This window comes from Carcharodon carcharias, chromosome 17 (genome assembly GCF_017639515.1).
Source record: "Carcharodon carcharias isolate sCarCar2 chromosome 17, sCarCar2.pri, whole genome shotgun sequence".
Lineage (NCBI taxonomy): Eukaryota > Metazoa > Chordata > Chondrichthyes > Lamniformes > Lamnidae > Carcharodon > Carcharodon carcharias.
The window spans coordinates 70596378-70613589 of record NC_054483.1 but is presented as its reverse complement, the minus strand read 5'-3'; the positions used below and the strand labels follow the sequence as shown (position 1 = coordinate 70613589).

Sequence of the window (17212 nt, the reverse complement as noted above, 5' to 3'; positions counted from 1 at the left end):
AACCAGAAAAAGACCCATTTATGCCAACTCTCTGCTTCCTGTTAGCTAGCCAATCTTGTATCCATGCCAATATGTTACCCCCTATACCATGGGCTTTTATTTTCTGCAATAACCTTTGATGTGGCACTTTATCAAATGCTTTCAGGAACTCTAAGTACAGTACATTCACCAGTTCCCCTTTATCCACAACACATGTGACTCCTTCAAAGAACTCCAATAAATTGGTTAAACAGGATTTCCCTTTTATAAAACCATGTTGACTCTACCTGATTGACTTGAATTTTGCTAAGTGCCCTGCTACAACATCTTTAATAATAGCTTCTAACATTTTCCCTATGACAACAGCTAATTGACCCATAGTTTCCTGCTTTCTGTCTCCCTTTTTGAATAAAGGGGTTTTTCTTGCTATTTTCCAATCTAATGGAACCTTCCCCAAATCTAGGGAATTTTGGAAAATTAAAAACAGTGCATCAGCTACTTCACCAGCCACTTCATTGAAGACCTTAGGATGAAGTCCATCCAGACCTGGGGATGTGTCAGCCCGCAGCTCCAACAATTTGCTCAATACCATTTCCCTTGTGTTTGTAATTTTCCAAAGTTAAATATCTACAGAAACTCTCACTATCCATCTTTATATTACTAGCTAGCTTTCTCTCATACTCTAATTTTTCCCTCATTAATCTTTTTGTCATTCTTCACTGTTCCTTATATTCTTTCCAATCTTCTGACCTGCCCCCTGTCTTTGCTTTTTCTTTAAGTCATTAACTTTTTAGCTAACTGCGGATGACAGGCCCTCCCCTTGGAATTTTTCATTCTCATTAGAATGTATATATCCTGTGTATTCTGAAATATCCCTTTAAATGTCTGCCACTGAACTTCTTTAGACCTATCCCTTAACCTCATTGCCAGTTCACTTTAGCTAGTTTGGCTTTCATACCCTCATAACTGCCTTTATTTAAGTTTAAAATACTAGTCTTGGACACACTCATTTCTCCCTCAAAATGAATATAAAATTCAATTATATTATGATCACTGCTACCTAGGAGATTATCTTCACTAGGAGATTATCATTTAATCCTATCTCATTGCTCAATACCAGGTCTGGTATAGCCTGCTCTCTTCTTGGCTCCAGAATGTGCTGTTCCAAGAAACTATCCCGAAAACATTCTATGAACTTCTCGTCTACTCTACCTTTGCCCACCTGATTTTTCCAGTGTACCTGTAGATTAAAATCTCCCATGATTATTGCTGTACCTTTCTGGCAAGCTCCCATTATCTCTTCTTCTATACTCTGTCCTAATGTGTAGTTACAATTAGGGGGCCTGTACACAACTCCCACAAGTGACTTCTTGCCTTTATCATTCCTCATCTCAACCCAAACCGCTTCTACATCCTGGTTTTCTGAACTTTGGTCATCCCTCTCTAATGTGCTAATATCATAATTAATTAACAGAGCTGCCCCTCCACCTTTTCCTAACTTCCTGTTCTTCCTAAGAGTCACGTACCCTTCAATATTCAGGTCCCAATCTATGTCTTCCTGTAATCATGTCTCTGTATTGGCCATCAGATCATACTTATTTATTTCTATTTGCGCTATCCATTCATCTGTTTTGTTTCGAATGCTATGTGCATTTAGATACAGAGACTTTAGTTTTGTCCTTTTATTATTTTTGTCACGTCTAGCTTTATCTGCTGATTTACTCTTAAAATTGTACACTCTGTCTCTCCCTGTCACAGTCTGTTTATCATTTCCCATATTAATACCTGTCTCTTTTGCTTTGTCTCTACTCTTTGGTTTACCACATCTCCCCAAATTTGATCCCTTGTCCCCACTATTCAGTTTAAAACCCACTCTACTCACCTAATTAGGCAACTCTCGTGGTCACCAGCCCCACCACAGTTCAGTTGTAGACCATCCCACTTTCCCCAATACTGGTGCCAGTACCCATGAACCAGAACCCACTTCTCCCACACCAGTCTTTGAACCACACATTAATTTCTCTAATCTTACTTTTTCTTTGGCAATTTGTACGTGGATCAGGTAATAATCCAGAAATTATTACCTTTGAGGCTCTGCTTCTTAATTTGGTGCCTAGCTCGTCATTCTGACTATGCAGAGCCTCCTTCTTTATCCTGCCTATGTCATTGGTACCTACCTGGACCACAAGCACTGGAAGCTCCCCCTCCCACTGTAAGTTTCTATCCAGCTCTGAGCGGAAGTCCTGAACCCTGGCACCGGGCAGGCAACAAAGCTATATGGACTCTCGCTCTTTGTTACAAAGAGTATCAATCCCTCTGATGAAACTGTCCCCTACTACCACTCCATTCCTTTTTGCTCCCCCCACTTGGATGGCTTCCTGTACCACAGTGCCATAGTCAGTTTGCTCATCCACTCTGCAGCCCCTGCTCTCATCCAAACAAGCGGAGAGAACCTCCAACCTGTGGGACAATTGCAGCGGCTCACTCTCCTGCACTCCGATCTTCTGGGTCCCCTTACCTGCCTCACTCGCAGTCACACCCTCCTGTCCCTGGCCATTGACCAAATCAGAAGATCCTATCCTAAGTGGTGTGACTGCCTCCTGGGAGAAGCATTCAAATAACCTTCCCCTTCCCTGATGAATTGCAGAGTCTGCAGCTCAGCCTCCAGCTCAATGACTCTGAGCCGAAGTTCCTCAAGCCACAAACACCTACTGCAGATGTGTTTGCCCTGGATCACAGTGTTATCCAGGAGCTTCCACATGCTGCAGCCTTGACACATGAGGGGTGGAATTTCAGTTGAAATCCAAGTGGGGTAAGTCGGAGACGGAGACAGTCACTGAGAAAGGAGATATGGCTGTGAAAGCGGGTTTTCCTCGCGGAGGCAGAGCGTCAACTCGCAGACGCTTCCTCCTACCTCTCCCTGGACCATGACCCCACCACTGAACATCAAGCCATTGTTTCCAGGACTGTCACTGACCTCATCTCCTCTGGGGATCTTCCTCCCACAGCTTCCAACCTGATAGTCGCCCAACCTCGGACGGCCCGCTTCTATCTCCTACCCAAAATCCACAAACAGAACTGCCCCGGTAGACCGATCATCTCAGCTTGCTCCTGCCCCACAGAACTCATTTCTCGTTATCTTGACTCCCTTCTCTCTCCCCTTGTCCAGTCCCTTCCCACCTACATCCATGATTCCTCTGACACCTTACGTCACATCAACAATTTCCAGTTCCCTGGCCCCAGCCGCTTCCTCTTCACCATGGACGTCCAATCCCTCTACACCTCCATCCCCCACCAGGATGGTCTGAGGGCCCTTAGCTTCTTCCTCGAACAGAGGCCCGAACAATCCCCATCCACCACTATTCTCCTCCGTCTGGCTGAACTTGTTCTCATGCTGAACAATTTCTCCTTCAACTCCTCTCACTTCCTCCAAATAAAAGGTGTGGCTATGGGTACCCGCATGGGCCCCAGCTATGCCTGTCTCTTTATGGGGGTATGTGGAACATTCCTTGTTCCAGTCCTACTCCGGCCCCCTTCCACAACTCTTTCTTCGGTACATCGGTGATTACTTCGGTGCCGCTTCATGCTCTCGTCGGGACTTGGAAAAATTTATTAATTTTGCTTCCAATCTCCACCCCTCCATCATTTTCATGTGGTCCATCTCTGACACTTCCCTTCCCTTCCTTGACCTCTCTGTCTCAATCTCTGGTGATAGACTGTCCACCAATATCCATTACAAACCCACCGACTCCCACAGCTACCTCGACTACAGCTCCTCACACCCCGCTTCCTGTAAGGACTCCATCCCATTCTCTCAGTTCCTTCGCTTCCGTCGCATCTGTTCCGATGATGCTACCTTCAAAAACAGTTCCTCTGACATGTCCTCCTTCTTCCTTAACCGAGGTTTTCCACCCACGGTCGTTGACAGGGCCCTCAACCGTGTCCGGCCCATCTCCCGCGCATCTGCCCTCACGCCTTCTCCTCCCTCCCAGAAACATGATAGGGTCCCCCTTGTCCTCATTTATCACCCCACCAGCCTCCACATTCAACGGATCATCCTTTGCCATTTCCGCCAACTCCAGCATGATGCCACCACCAAAAACATCTTCCCTTCACCCCCCCTATTGGCATTCCATAGGGATCGCTCCCTCCAGGACACCCTGGTCCACTCCTCCATCACCCCCTACTCCTCAACCCCCTCCTATGGCACCACCCCATGCCCACGCAAAAGATGCAACACCTGCCCCTTCACTTCCTCTCTCCTCACCGTCCAAGGGCCCAAACACTCCTTTCAAGTGAAGCAGCATTTCACTTGCATTTCCCCCAACTTAGTCTACTGCATTCGTTGCTCCCAATGTGGTCTCCTCTACATTGGAGAGACCAAACGTAAACTGGGTGACCGCTTTGCAGAACACCTGCGGTCTGTCCACAAGAATGACCCAAACCTCCCTGTCGCTTGCCATTTTAACACTCCACCCTGCTCTCTTGCCCACATGTCTGTCCTTGGCTTGCTGCATTGTTCCAGTGAAGCCCAACGCAAACTGGAGGAACAACACCTCATCTTCCAACTAGGCATTTTACAGCCTTCCGGACTGAATATTGAATTCAACAACTTTAGGTCTTGAGCTCCCTCCCCCATCCCCACCCCCTTTCTGTTTCCCCTTTCCTTTTTTTTCCAATAAATTATATAGATTTTTCTTTTCCCACCTATTTCCATTATTTTTAAATATTTTAAAATCTTTTATGCTCTCCTCACCCCCACTAGAGCTATACCTTGAGTGCCCTACCATCCATTCTTAATTAGCACATTCGTTTAGATAATATCACCAACTTTAACACTTATGTGTTCTTTTGTTCTATTGTTGTTGACATCTTTTGATGATCTGCTTCTATCACTGCTTGTTTGTCCCTACAACCACACCCCCCCTTCTACTTCTCTCTCTCTCTCTCTCTCTCCGCCCCCCCCCACACACCTTAAACCAGCTTATATTTCAACTCTTTCTTGGACTCGAACTCAAGTTCTGTCGAAGGGTCATGAGGACTCGAAATGTCAACTCTTTTCTTCTCCGCCGATGCTGCCAGACCTGCTGAGTTTTTCAAGGGCAGAATTTTCCTGTTGGCATGCAGGGGCAGGCCTCGCACGTCCGCGCATAAAATGACATCGGGCGAGTGTCCTGACATCATCGCGATATTTTGCTGGGTGGGCACACGATGTCCGACGCAAGCCTGCCATTAATTAATGGGCCACTTAAGGCCCTTAACTCCCCAATCGACGCCGATTTTTCAGCGCTCATGCAATCTTCGGGTCGGCACACGGGCGCAACGGGCAGGCAGGTAGGACACATTTGTATAAAAGCTGCTTTTTCTGGACTCTTACCTTCAGGTCAGCACTCTGCAGTGAGGAATCTTTTCTGGGCCTGCAGGTTTCAGGAAGCCTTCCCTTGGCCTGGGAATGGGAGCTGAACTGTCCACTGCAGGCAGCTTCTCTGAGGAGGAAGGGAGGGCTAGGAGAAGGCCAGGAGCACACATTCAGCCTCCAGGGGAGCCACATTTGGGAGCACAGGCACAAGGGGCACAGGGCCAACAGGAAGTCCAAGGTGGAAGGGGCCGCAGAAGACACCACTATCCTGCTGCCCTGGTATATAGGTGGCCAAGCACCTCAATATTTCTGAGGTGCAGTGCCGAAGGAGGGTCCGTCTCTCAAGGGAGACAGTCAACTATATCTGTCAGATGATAGTGCCTGAGAACTCTGCTAACTGTGTGGGTGGACACCCCATGCCAGTGGCTCTAAAGGTCACAGCTGCCCTCAACTTCTTTCCCTCTGGCTCCTTCCAGAGGCTGGTGAGTGATCTTTGCAGTGTCTCCCAATCAGCTGTCAAGCAGGTCACAGACGCTCTGTTCAGGCATGCATTGACCTTCATCCACTACTGTTGGGACCAGGCAAGCCAGACACAGCGAGCCAGAGGCTTCACGTTCATTGCTGGCTTTCCCTGCGTCCAGGCTGCTATAGACTGCACACATGTGGCCATCAAGGTGCCAGCAGGTAAGCCCGGTGCCTTCGTCAACAGGAAGGGCTTCCACTCCATGAACGTGCAGATAGTGTGTGATCGCAGGATGCTGATTCTACAAGTCTGTGCAAGGTACCCAGGCAGCTTCCACGACGCCTACATCCTCAGACACTCCCAGGTGCCGGGGCTCTTCAGTGCTCCTGGCAGCTGGATGGATGGCTGCTGGGTGACAAGGGCTATCCCCTCAGAAGGTGGCTCATGCCACCTCTCCGCCATCCAAGAACGGAGGCTGAGCAGCTGTACAATAGGAGCCACACCTCCACAAGGGCTGTAGTGGAGAGAACCATCAGTCTTCTCAAGATGACCCCGCCTGCACCCGCTCCTGCTCTGCCCCACCCCCCTGGCGACTCTAGCATGTGCCCGCCAAACAATACATCGCGCGACACATGGCCGATATCATCGCGCATCATTTAACATTCTGGCGTGCCAGGCGCATGCCCGCACACCGAATGGAAAATTCTGCCCCAAGTCAGTTCACTCAGTTTGTCAGCTGCACTCTGTTTGCCAAAGCTAGAGGCAATCAGAGCCTGCTTTCAAACCAACTATACACTTTCCAAGGGACCATTCAATTTGTATTAGGTAAGAGTATTAAGGATTATGGAGCCAAAGTGGGTAGATGGAGTCAGGATACAAGTCAGTCAGGAGCTAATTGGAATAGACTCAAGGGGCTTGAATGGCCTATACTTTTTTGAAATGGCTCTGAAGAAGTGAGTGTTGCTGGCTTGGCCAGCATTTATTGTCCATTCCTAATTAACCCTGAAAAGGTGATGGTGAGCCATCTTTATGAACTGCAAAAGTCCATGTGGTGTAGGCACATCCAGGTTAGGGTGGGATTTTCAGGAATTTGACCCAATGACAGCAAAGGAACAGCAATATAGTTCCAATTCATGATGGCGTGTGGCTTGGAGGGGAACTTGCAGGTGGTGGTGTTCCCATGCATCCTCTGCCTTGTCCTCCTAGGTGGTCGAGGTTGCAGGTTTGGAAGGTGCCGTCAAAGGAGTCTTGGCAAGCTGCTGCAGTGCACCTTGTAACTAGTACACACTGCTGCCACTGTATGCTGGTAGTGGAGTGAGTGAATGTTTAAGGTGTGGATGGGGTGGCAATCAAATGGCTACTTTGTCCTAGATTGTGTCAAACCTATTGAGTGCTATTGGAGCCGCACTCAGCCAGGCAAACTGAGAGTATTCCAACACACTCCTCATTTGTGACTTGCAGATAGTGGGCAGGCTTTGGTGAAGAGGTGAGTTACTCACAGCTGAGTAACTCTAACCTGCTGTAGTAGTGATAGTATTCATATGGCTGGTCCAGTTACGTTTCTGGTCAATGGTAGCCACAGGATGTTTCAATGTTCCTAGATGGTCAGGTCCAGGAATGCTGGTTGATTTTCTCTTCAAAGCCTAGTGGTGCCGAGTCCAAATGGAACATCTTACCCTGCCATCCTGATTACAATCAGCTAAGACAACACAGGCCAGGGTTCTTACCCGAACCTTCTGGCCTGATTGACTTTACTCAGTGGATAGCTGTGGATTCAGTGCCACTAATTTCCTGTAACAAACCTAGTCAAACCAGAGATAAATCAAACACTGACCTGAAGAACTGATGATGTTGTGAAGTAGATCAGATAAGACACATTTTTTTGCTAAGGCGCTAAGGCTGAGGTTTTCATTATCCAGTAACTTCAAAAATGTCTCAAGTTCTGCAAGCAGCTGATCCAGCGCTGGAAGAAAGAAAGAAAAAGAAAAGTCAATATAACATCAACGCGCACCTGGGAAAGAAGCTCCACTTAAGAAATGGAAGATCTACAACATTCCTATTGATTAAAAGTTCCATCATTAAATGAGTTTTATTCAAGCACCAGACATTCAAATGAATCTTTTGCAATACGTGACAAAGAATGTTACCCAATGCACATTTGCATTATGTACAACATGCTGTTGTTGTGCCCCTGAATGGATAGCAACTTCTAATTTTATGTGAATTTTGTTTAGACATGTTCTGTCCTTCACCCTGTGTTAATATTAGCTTCACACATTGGGTAGCATTGTCATCTCTGATCCATAAGATTGATGGATCAAGCCCCATACCATGCCTGTGTGGTTCAGATGTGTGTAAGATCCATTGACTTTGTTTAAAAGAGCGCAGGGATTTCCCCTGCTATCCCAACTCATCACTAATTACAATTAACTACAGATTATTCGTCTCTTCTGTGTTTTTGGAACCTTGCTCCACATAAAATGGGGATTGCACTTGCCTTCGTAACAAAAATGACTAAGTTGAAATTAAATGAATCTTAAAACATACTGTGGCACTGAGGTTAAATACTGGCAAGCACCATAATTTCTAACAGTGCCTTATATGTCATTATCTTGGCCTGGCCACGTTGTGAGGTCTGCTCTTTGAAAAGGACAATAAAATGGTAGCAAGCATATTCTGGGAGGCTTGCTTTAATGCTTTTTGAACACTCACTAAGCATTTGTTTTGTATCAGTCAATCAAATGTTTCTTTGCACTCATGTTGTATTTGCATTAGATATTCAGTTTTGATTGTGGAAAATTTGGGAGGGTGTTATGAAATTATTCAGTTAGCAAGTAGTAATGTGCATAAAATAGCAACTTGATCCTTCCAGATGTGTTAGCTGGCTGTAGTAAGAATTAATTACGAAAAAACCTGTTATCTGAACAGAGCGCTTTTTATGAACATTTAATTCCTACTTCTAGTGCGTATGATCAATAATCTTTTCCAACCTTATAATTCTCAATCCTTCCAATGAGTCATGTTAGCCTCTGTGCATTTGACCTCTTCAACTAATATTGCCCTTTTGTGTTCATCTGGTACATGTATGGAAATGAGTAATGGAGAGATTAATTTGAGCTATATTTTATCATGGGAAGTAACGTTCACTATCTGTGAGCTTCCTCACCAAAAAATTAAAAGAAATCATCAATTAAACGCAAGTATTTTCATTGCAGCAAAACCAAGCCAATTTCAGCTGAATAAAGAACTTTACCCAATGTACACACTAGATGATGTCACTATCACCTCAAGGGAGTCATTTTATGTTTTTGCACTGGCATTAAACGTGTTATTACACTCACTACGGGCACAAAATCAGCTTCTTTTGTTGGCTTAAAAATCTTGGCATTTTCTAAATGCTTTAGTATTGTTACAAAAAACTTACAGTCAGCCACATCGGATACAAAATCTGGATTAGATTAATGTTTTGAAAATACTTTTATAGCCATCTGCAAATGTCTTGCTGTGATAGTTAAAGAACAATGCACCACTTATATACTTCTTATTTTTGGATGCAAACTTGAAAGAGAACAATTGTCCCTAAAGGAACAAAGCCACTGTTAACATCTTCAGCAGTTTTTGTAATAATAATCTGTTTTGAAAAGATAAAGGAGCAATGATGCCTGATTTATCAACGTGTGAATCGTCTCTTCCAAAGTACAGATGGGAAAGATTGTGGCTCTGGCATCACAACATTCCAGAAGTCAAATCACATAGTAATTTCTGTATTAAAATGGCAATTCTTAGACAGATAGGAGTCAATTACATGAATGCAGATTGTCCCCATCACTTACCGAGCGAAATAAAATTTTGATATCAAGATAAACTTAAAGGGCAGAATTTTACTGTCCCGTTTTGGCGGGGTCGGGGCCATGAAATGTGGCGAGCCATTATAAATCCCATTGATGACAGCGGGAACATAAAATCCCGCTGTCGTAAAATCTGCCCAAAGTATATCCCATTTCAGTACTGTTAAAATAACTATGAAGATGTGTTACACCGTATTTATCCATCAACCAACATTGAAAAAAGGTTCTGAGGAGTTTTTTAAATTCTGTCATTGCCCTTAAACTTTGAGGCACGCTAAGCCATTTCAAAGGGCAGTTAAGCGTCAACCACATTGTTGTGGGTCTGGAGTCACATGTAGACCAGACGAGGTAAGGATGACAGATTTCTTTCCCTCTAGGGCATTAGTGAATCAGATGGGTTTTTGCGACAATCGACAATTGTTTCATGGTCACCATACTGAGACTAGCTTTCAATTCCAAATTTTTATTAGATGAATTTAAATTCCACCAGCTGCAATGATGGGATTTGAACCCATGTCCCCAGAACATTAGCCTGAGCCTCTGGATTACTGGTCTAGTGATATTACCATTACGCCACTGTCTTAAAATATGACAGGTTTAGGAGAGAATTGCAGAGTGCAGAAGCCTGATGGCTGAATGCAATGCCATTGATTGTGGTGCATGGGGAAAACAGAATGATGCTGAATCAGAAGAACAGAGGTGCATGTTGGAATGTGAGAGAGAGAGTGGGGAGGCAGTGGGGGAGGTGGAGGGGGAAGAAGATTACATAATTGGGGAGGAACAATGCCATGAGGGGCTTGAAGTTGAGCTAGTAGACAGTAAATATGAGCAAGTTAATTGATATAAGTTCTAATAGTTGTTGCAATTTTCTGTTTATTGCAAACATACCAATCATACGACAAGGATTGATAGAATAATATTGTGGGTTCTTTATCTGAAGATAAAACTATATACAAACAATGTTAACTGGGAGGCCAAATAGACATGCCTGACTTGTACAACTGCTGCTGTATTCTGTCTGCAGCACCCGTGGGATTACACCTCACATTCTGTATCGCGATAGACAACAGTTTAAGAAATGCCCCCTCAAATGTACATGCACATCACATCACAACAACAGCCAGCTCTGGTCTTTTCTTCAATGGTTCAAACATATACAAGAATCACTATATGGTGATCAGGAGCAGCAGTCTCATTGATTATTTTTCTCTTTAACCCAAGAAGCTGAAATCAATTGTAGTGCTGTGTCATTATCCATCCTGAGAACAGTTTGCTCACAATGGAGAGGAATAGGATTTGGAATCCTCCTGTTCTATATGGCTGAGTGCCAAAGGTCAATGCAACTGAGCTATCTCTGGAGCTAGCTCACAAAATTAATAGCAATCTGCCAGTCTAGGCCCAGATTCAAAGTAAGGATATTGCAACTATTATAAGCCTTAATAATGTTAACATACAAACTGATGCGCAGGCGAACTGAGTCACCATTCTTCATTTCATGCTTCACCAATAATCCAATAATGTAAAATTACATGCTAGGCAATGTGCATTGTTGTGGATCTCGCTCTCTTTCTCTAGAGGAAACTGACTCTTTCTAGTTAGTTCACTCAAGAGCAAGCCGCCCATCTACATTCCTGGCCTTGGATGTTGCAAGCTATAGAGACCCCCAAACAAGGAGGAAAACAAACCCTTAAAAAGAGAGACACCTTCATCATAAATCTAATCTTACATACTTCCTTTCTAAAGAAAATTATGAAATTCAGTCACACTCGCAGAAATGGTTGTAATAGCTGTAACGTTACTTTTCTAAATGTTTTTCTCACAAGGGAAATTTAAAACAAAACAATTAATGTATGTGCAAATAACTGTGCAATTGACTAAAAAGTTCTCTGAAGCCTCCTTGATGGCACATCACAACTTTAATGCGTAATATTAAAGAGTTCATATAGCATTATTCAAAGTCTAGCAAATTACACACGAATTATATAATTTAACACTAGTAACATTTATTTGGCAGGGTACATCTACAATGTTGGCAATTGTGGAACCAACAATCCCACACTCTCCTTAAAATGTTATTTTAAGCATTAAATGCCTTCTTAAAAAATTTGAAATATATAGTGTAAATGTTCTCCTGCTGTTAAAAAGTAACACCAGCTTAAAAATTGCCAGAATTCCAGGGTAAGCTGTAACTTCCAATGCTTTGTTTTCTTCTCACTATATTTTGTTCTGAGATGGTCCTTTTTATCTGAGGACTCTAGGTGTGGTACTAGGTTACTAGACAGACTGTAGCCATACTCTGGTACTTGCTTAACTCTTGTTTATTAGTACTACCTCTAAGCAGGTCACAGAGTAGCTATGTTGCTCCTGAGCATGATATTCTAACCTCTATCTCAAGAGTCTAACACATGACTGACTGATGTCAGTGGTACATCATCTACATCATATATTAGCATATCCTTTCTGTTAACCCTTTATACTACACCACCCCCTAAGTATGCTATCCAGATTTCAACATCGACATGAAACTCTGGCCAGAATTTTCAAGCCCCTCACGCCGATGGGATCCTCCAGTCCCGCTGATGTGAATGGAGATTTCAATGACTCACTGCGGTGAAACCCACCACAAGGGAGTCTGGAAGATTCTGGCCTGTGTCTATAACTATTTACATTGCATTTCTATAACTCATTTTACAACTACAGCTTCTGTGCAACTACAGCTCCCCTACCCAAATCACAGTTGCGAGGGAATTAATCTCCCACAGTATTCTTGGCTTTAGGGAAGACATCTTGGAGACATGCAGGTTTTCTTCTTCATCTGGGAGGACATCATCATCAACAGAATAGGACAGCAATCTTGCAGCAATGCTGGTAAGCAGAGTGTAGGTTTTGACTACTCAACTGCAAAGCCAACAAAGACTTTTCAACGAAAGGCTAATCCAAGAGAGAAGACAGAAGGATTCTGCAGCTTTAGAAGTGCTCAAGTTCCTGCTGCAGTTTCTGTGCTGACATACAGCTCTAGAGCGAAGATGATTTTCAGCTGGGACTGAAGTATGGGTTTCACTTCACTTTTACCCCTGGAAGCCACCAGCTCTTTGGCAGTGTGATCCTCTATGGACTCTGACATGGAATCAGGCAAGATATTCTCTCTTCATGCACAATGAGAAGTAGACTAGGCCATGCATTGGTAAGTTCACTGGAACAAAGATCTGAATTCTGCTCAGCTGCTAGAAACACAGCTGACTCCTCAAAAAAGGCATCAGAGACTTCATGTGGTGTAACTATCAGTTGACAAGCTTGACCAACTTCTAGGACCTCATTTTCCAACAGATCACTCAGTGCTACAACAGCTTCTTCCTCATCATTTTCATCTGGAAAGAGCCAATTCTGGTCCAGCAGGTCTTCATGGGAATGGCCACTGCCATCTCTGTCCTTACTTCATGAAGAACTGAGAGATTCATAACTTCAATCTCCACCTGGGGTCTAGTGGGTGGTGTCTCTGAACGAAAGGAACTCGTTGCTGATGTAATAAACTTCCTCAGCAGCTGAAGAGTGAAATTCCACTGGTTCTCAATAAAAGGTTGAAGCTTGTTCCATGAATGACAATGAGTTGTTCAAATGCTGGGCATCATCTGTTTTGTCCAGAATTCCTAGAAGTACACGAACATTGCCACTCAATAAGGGTGTGCATCGTGTACAACATAGAGAGAACCAATGATATATCAAAGAGGAGCAATAATCCTGCCTTTGACTGGAAGGTCTGTGCCACCTGGACCTTATAATTTGATATCTGATGGATGAAGGATCATTAGCTGAAACCAGTCAAGATCATCTGCTAATATGGTAACAGCAACTCCAGTATCAATTTTAAAAGTGGTATCGAAGCCGTTAACTTGCACTGTAACTGGCCAATAGTCTGGACTAAGGCTATTTACTTACTCTAGAAACTCTGTAATTTCACCTTTGTCTTGATTTCCAATTTCATGGAAGAAGTGTGTTTCATAAATATTTTCTTGTCTTCTATCTCGATTAAAGTTGTTGGATTTGCAGAAACACCTGAAATGTCCAGTCTTCCCACACTGGAAGCAATTCACGCCCCCTGCTGGGCAGGCATGGCATCTATGTTGGTTCTTTGCACCAGAACGCAAGCATCTCAAATTGGCTGCCACTGTGGAGTTTCCTGTCCTTTCCCCCAGTTTTTCGGCTTTCTTATGGGTGGGCTGCTGTTGCCCATGGGCCTACCCAGGCAACAGAGTCATGTAAAGCCTCGGAGTCACACCAAATTATAGCCTAGTTGAATACTCTAAGCTTGGCCTGCCTCGCATACTGGACCACTTGATCTAAAGTAAGGTCATCATTGGTCTGCAGAAAGTCAGAGTGCTTTTTGTCTCAGACACCCACGACTATGTGATCATGGATTAGCCCATCCTGCAGCACCCCATATCCATGAGAACTAGCAAGGCAATATGGGTCTGTGAGAAATAATTCAATCAATTCCCCAGGTCGTTGCAACCTTTGCTTAAACGTGCTTGTTCTATTACTAAGTTTCACTTTTGGGTAAAATAGGCGTTAAAGGCTTTGAGAATGGTCACAAAGTCCACAGTGGACTCCTCCACTCCCTGCCTCACTTTAAGCTTGGCGGGCGGGCCCGAGTTTGACCTGCTCGAGCATTAAATAAAGCATCTTGACATTGGCTGAGCGTGCCGACGTCAATGCACATTCTCGTGATATTTCTCTAGGAGACGGAGGCGGGCCTGCCATTAACTAAGTGGCCAGTTAAGGCCTATGAGACATCAATTGTCTCTGACTTTATGTAGCCCAAGTGATTTTTAGGCCATTGCACAGGCAAAATGGCAGGCTACAATTATGAAAACATTATTCATGGGCGGGATAAGAGGGGTCAGTGGCCTTGTCAATGCGAATAGTGAGGAGGGCAGGATATCACTTGCTGCTGGCTGCTTCTGTGAACAAGACAGCTTCATCTCACTTCAGAGCTGCATTCAGAGAATTTTGAGGCTTCAGTTTAGGACTCAGTGTTGTTTTCCAGGCCCCCGGAGGATTCAAAACATGTGGGCCCTTCCAGGTATCAGACAGCCTTCCCTTACTCTGGTAATGGGGATTGTTATCTCCGCTGGAGGCACCTCCTCTGAGGGGGAAAGAGAGGACCAGAAGGGGGAGGAGGCCAGGTGTCCCTATGTAGCTTCCAGGGGAGTGACCTGTGGGAGAAGAGACGCAGGCACAACGGGTGCAGGGCCAGCTGGCAGTCCAAGGCGTTAGGGACCGCAGAAGATGCCACTATCCTGCTGCCAGGGTTTACAGGTGGTGATGCAGCTACCATATCTGAGATGCAATGCTGAAGGAGGCTCCATCTCTCAAGGAAGACAGTGGCCTTCATCTGTCAGAGGATCGGCCCTGAGATCAGCTCTGACTATGTGGGTGGACACCGCCTGCCAGTGGCTCTGAAGGTCACAGCTGCCCTCAACTTCTATGCCTCCGGCTCTTACCAGCGCCCAATGGGGGATCTGTGAGGAGTGTCCCAATCAGCTGTCCACACTTGTGTCAAGCTGGTGACAGAAGCTCTGTTCAGACGGGTATGGACTTTCACTCATTACCATATGGATGAGGCCAGCCAGGCTGAGCGAGCCAGAGGCTTTGCGGTGATTGCTGGGTTCCCCCGTGTCCAGGGTGCCATCGACTGCACACATGTGGCCATGTGGCCAGGTGAGCCCGGTGCCTTTGTCAACAGGAAGGGATTCCACTCCATGAACGTGCAGATAGTGTGTGACCACAAGATGCAGATTCTGCAAGTCTGTGCAAGGTACCCTGGCAGTTCCCACAGTGGCGGGGTGCACTTCATTGGAATGGATACATGTTCCCTGCCCAATTGAGGGTGGCAAGTGGGGTCGTCAAGCTGGACAGCCAATCAGAGGCCTTCCAGCTGCAAAGGAGAGGCAGTCTGCTATGGAAGGTAAATAATTGAGAGGGTGTTTCAATATGGAGGTGCCCTCTCACCACTATGGTGGCGGTGGAGGTGGGGTGGAAGCCCCTGTGAGGCCTTTGGCTGCACCAGCACCCACACCGAGGCAGGCAGGCAGGGACCCCAGGCCTGTCTGGAGTGCTGGACACCCCCACCCCATACCTCCTGGTTTACCACCAGGTGCCCATGTCCAGGCACCTAAATCGCCCTCCGTCAGTGTGAGGAACTGGAGGCCAATAGGAAGATCCCAGTCAGCCTCCTTTAGGCTCCTCCAATTAGACTCTGGCTTAATCAGCTACCCGCCACATTAGTGACAGGGTCCAAACCCGCCTCAGCAAAAATGGCTGGCACTAGGAACAGGGTCAGGGAAGCAACACGCTGGCTGGTGATGATATTTCAGGCCCCATTCACCTCCATCCCTGCCCCTACTGTTGTTCAGATCTGTTCAGATAGAGCACAAGTACGAGGTAGACTTGTGGGGGCACAACAAGAGGCTTATGAGGCATGAGGAGGAGGCTAGGGTTAGAAGTTTTGCAATACAATTTTTATTTAAAGTATTTTGAACTGAGCTGGGTTATTATAAATAATGATCAATGGTTATCAATACAAACATCCACAAATAGATAACCAATGCACTTTTTAAAACTTAATTGCAGTTTATTCTTTGTTTCCAATCTTTAAACACTAAGGTCAATTACACAATGAATAATCTATTTGTAGGCATACGCTTTCAGACATTGAGCTACAGGCATGGATTTTCCAATCATTAAAATTGCTAGCACCCTGTGCTAGATTTTGTGACTGTGCTTGAGTTGATTGAGACTCTGTATTAGTAGTGGATCCTTTGAATATTCACTGTATAATGATATGGATCTATAAAGTAATCTTTCAAATCAGAGAAATGACCCTATCAACAAATGGACACATACAATAATTGATAGGCTGTTAAATCATTTTGAGACATGGGCCTGAATTTTTGTGCTCGTCAGGTGCAGGTGATCGGTGGGCCCAGAAGTAGACACGAAATGCACTTCTGCATGCGATTGGGCCCCCGACCACGATCTTACGCTGGCTGGCCAATTAATGAAGAGCTAACGTGAAAGACACCCAGTGGGGGCAGGAAAAGGGTGGGAGCTGACATCACTGTGGGTGCCGGTGAGCACTTCCACTGAGCTCCCTGAAGCCAGACAGATGCCTTAGGGAGCTGCAGACCTCCAAGTAATAAAATAAATCCCAAAACTGCAAAAAATATCCATGCAGCACAAACACCTGAAAGCATACCTCATGAAAAAAGTCCCCAAATATTTATTATAATTTTAAATCCTAACAGCGATTTCACCTACCCTTGGATGAGGTTTCATCAAAAATGTAAAGCCCACCTGGCTGATTGGTCCATCCACCAACTGTAAGGTTGTGCGGACCACAAAAAATCACTGACAATTGGACCGTTAATGGGCTTAATTGCCCTCTTAATTGTTGGTGGGCATTCTTTCAACTGTTGCGCATGCCTGCCAAGTGAAATATCGCGTGAGTAAGCGATGACATCAGGACACTCGCCTAATGTTATCTTGCGCGATTTCATGCCCATT

General features: G+C 45.0%; 1 protein-coding gene across 3 annotated transcripts in view; it reads right to left on the bottom strand.

The window, feature by feature from the left end:
- The window catches only part of afap1l2 (actin filament associated protein 1-like 2), a 261920-nt gene that overhangs the window by 111543 nt on the left and 133165 nt on the right, over positions 1 to 17212 (bottom strand). For all 3 annotated transcript variants that reach the window (XM_041209202.1, XM_041209203.1, XM_041209204.1), the window contains one exon: positions 7636 to 7764. In XM_041209202.1, coding sequence (XP_041065136.1) covers positions 7636 to 7764 — 129 coding nt within the window. The remainder of the gene's footprint in view (positions 1 to 7635; positions 7765 to 17212) is intronic.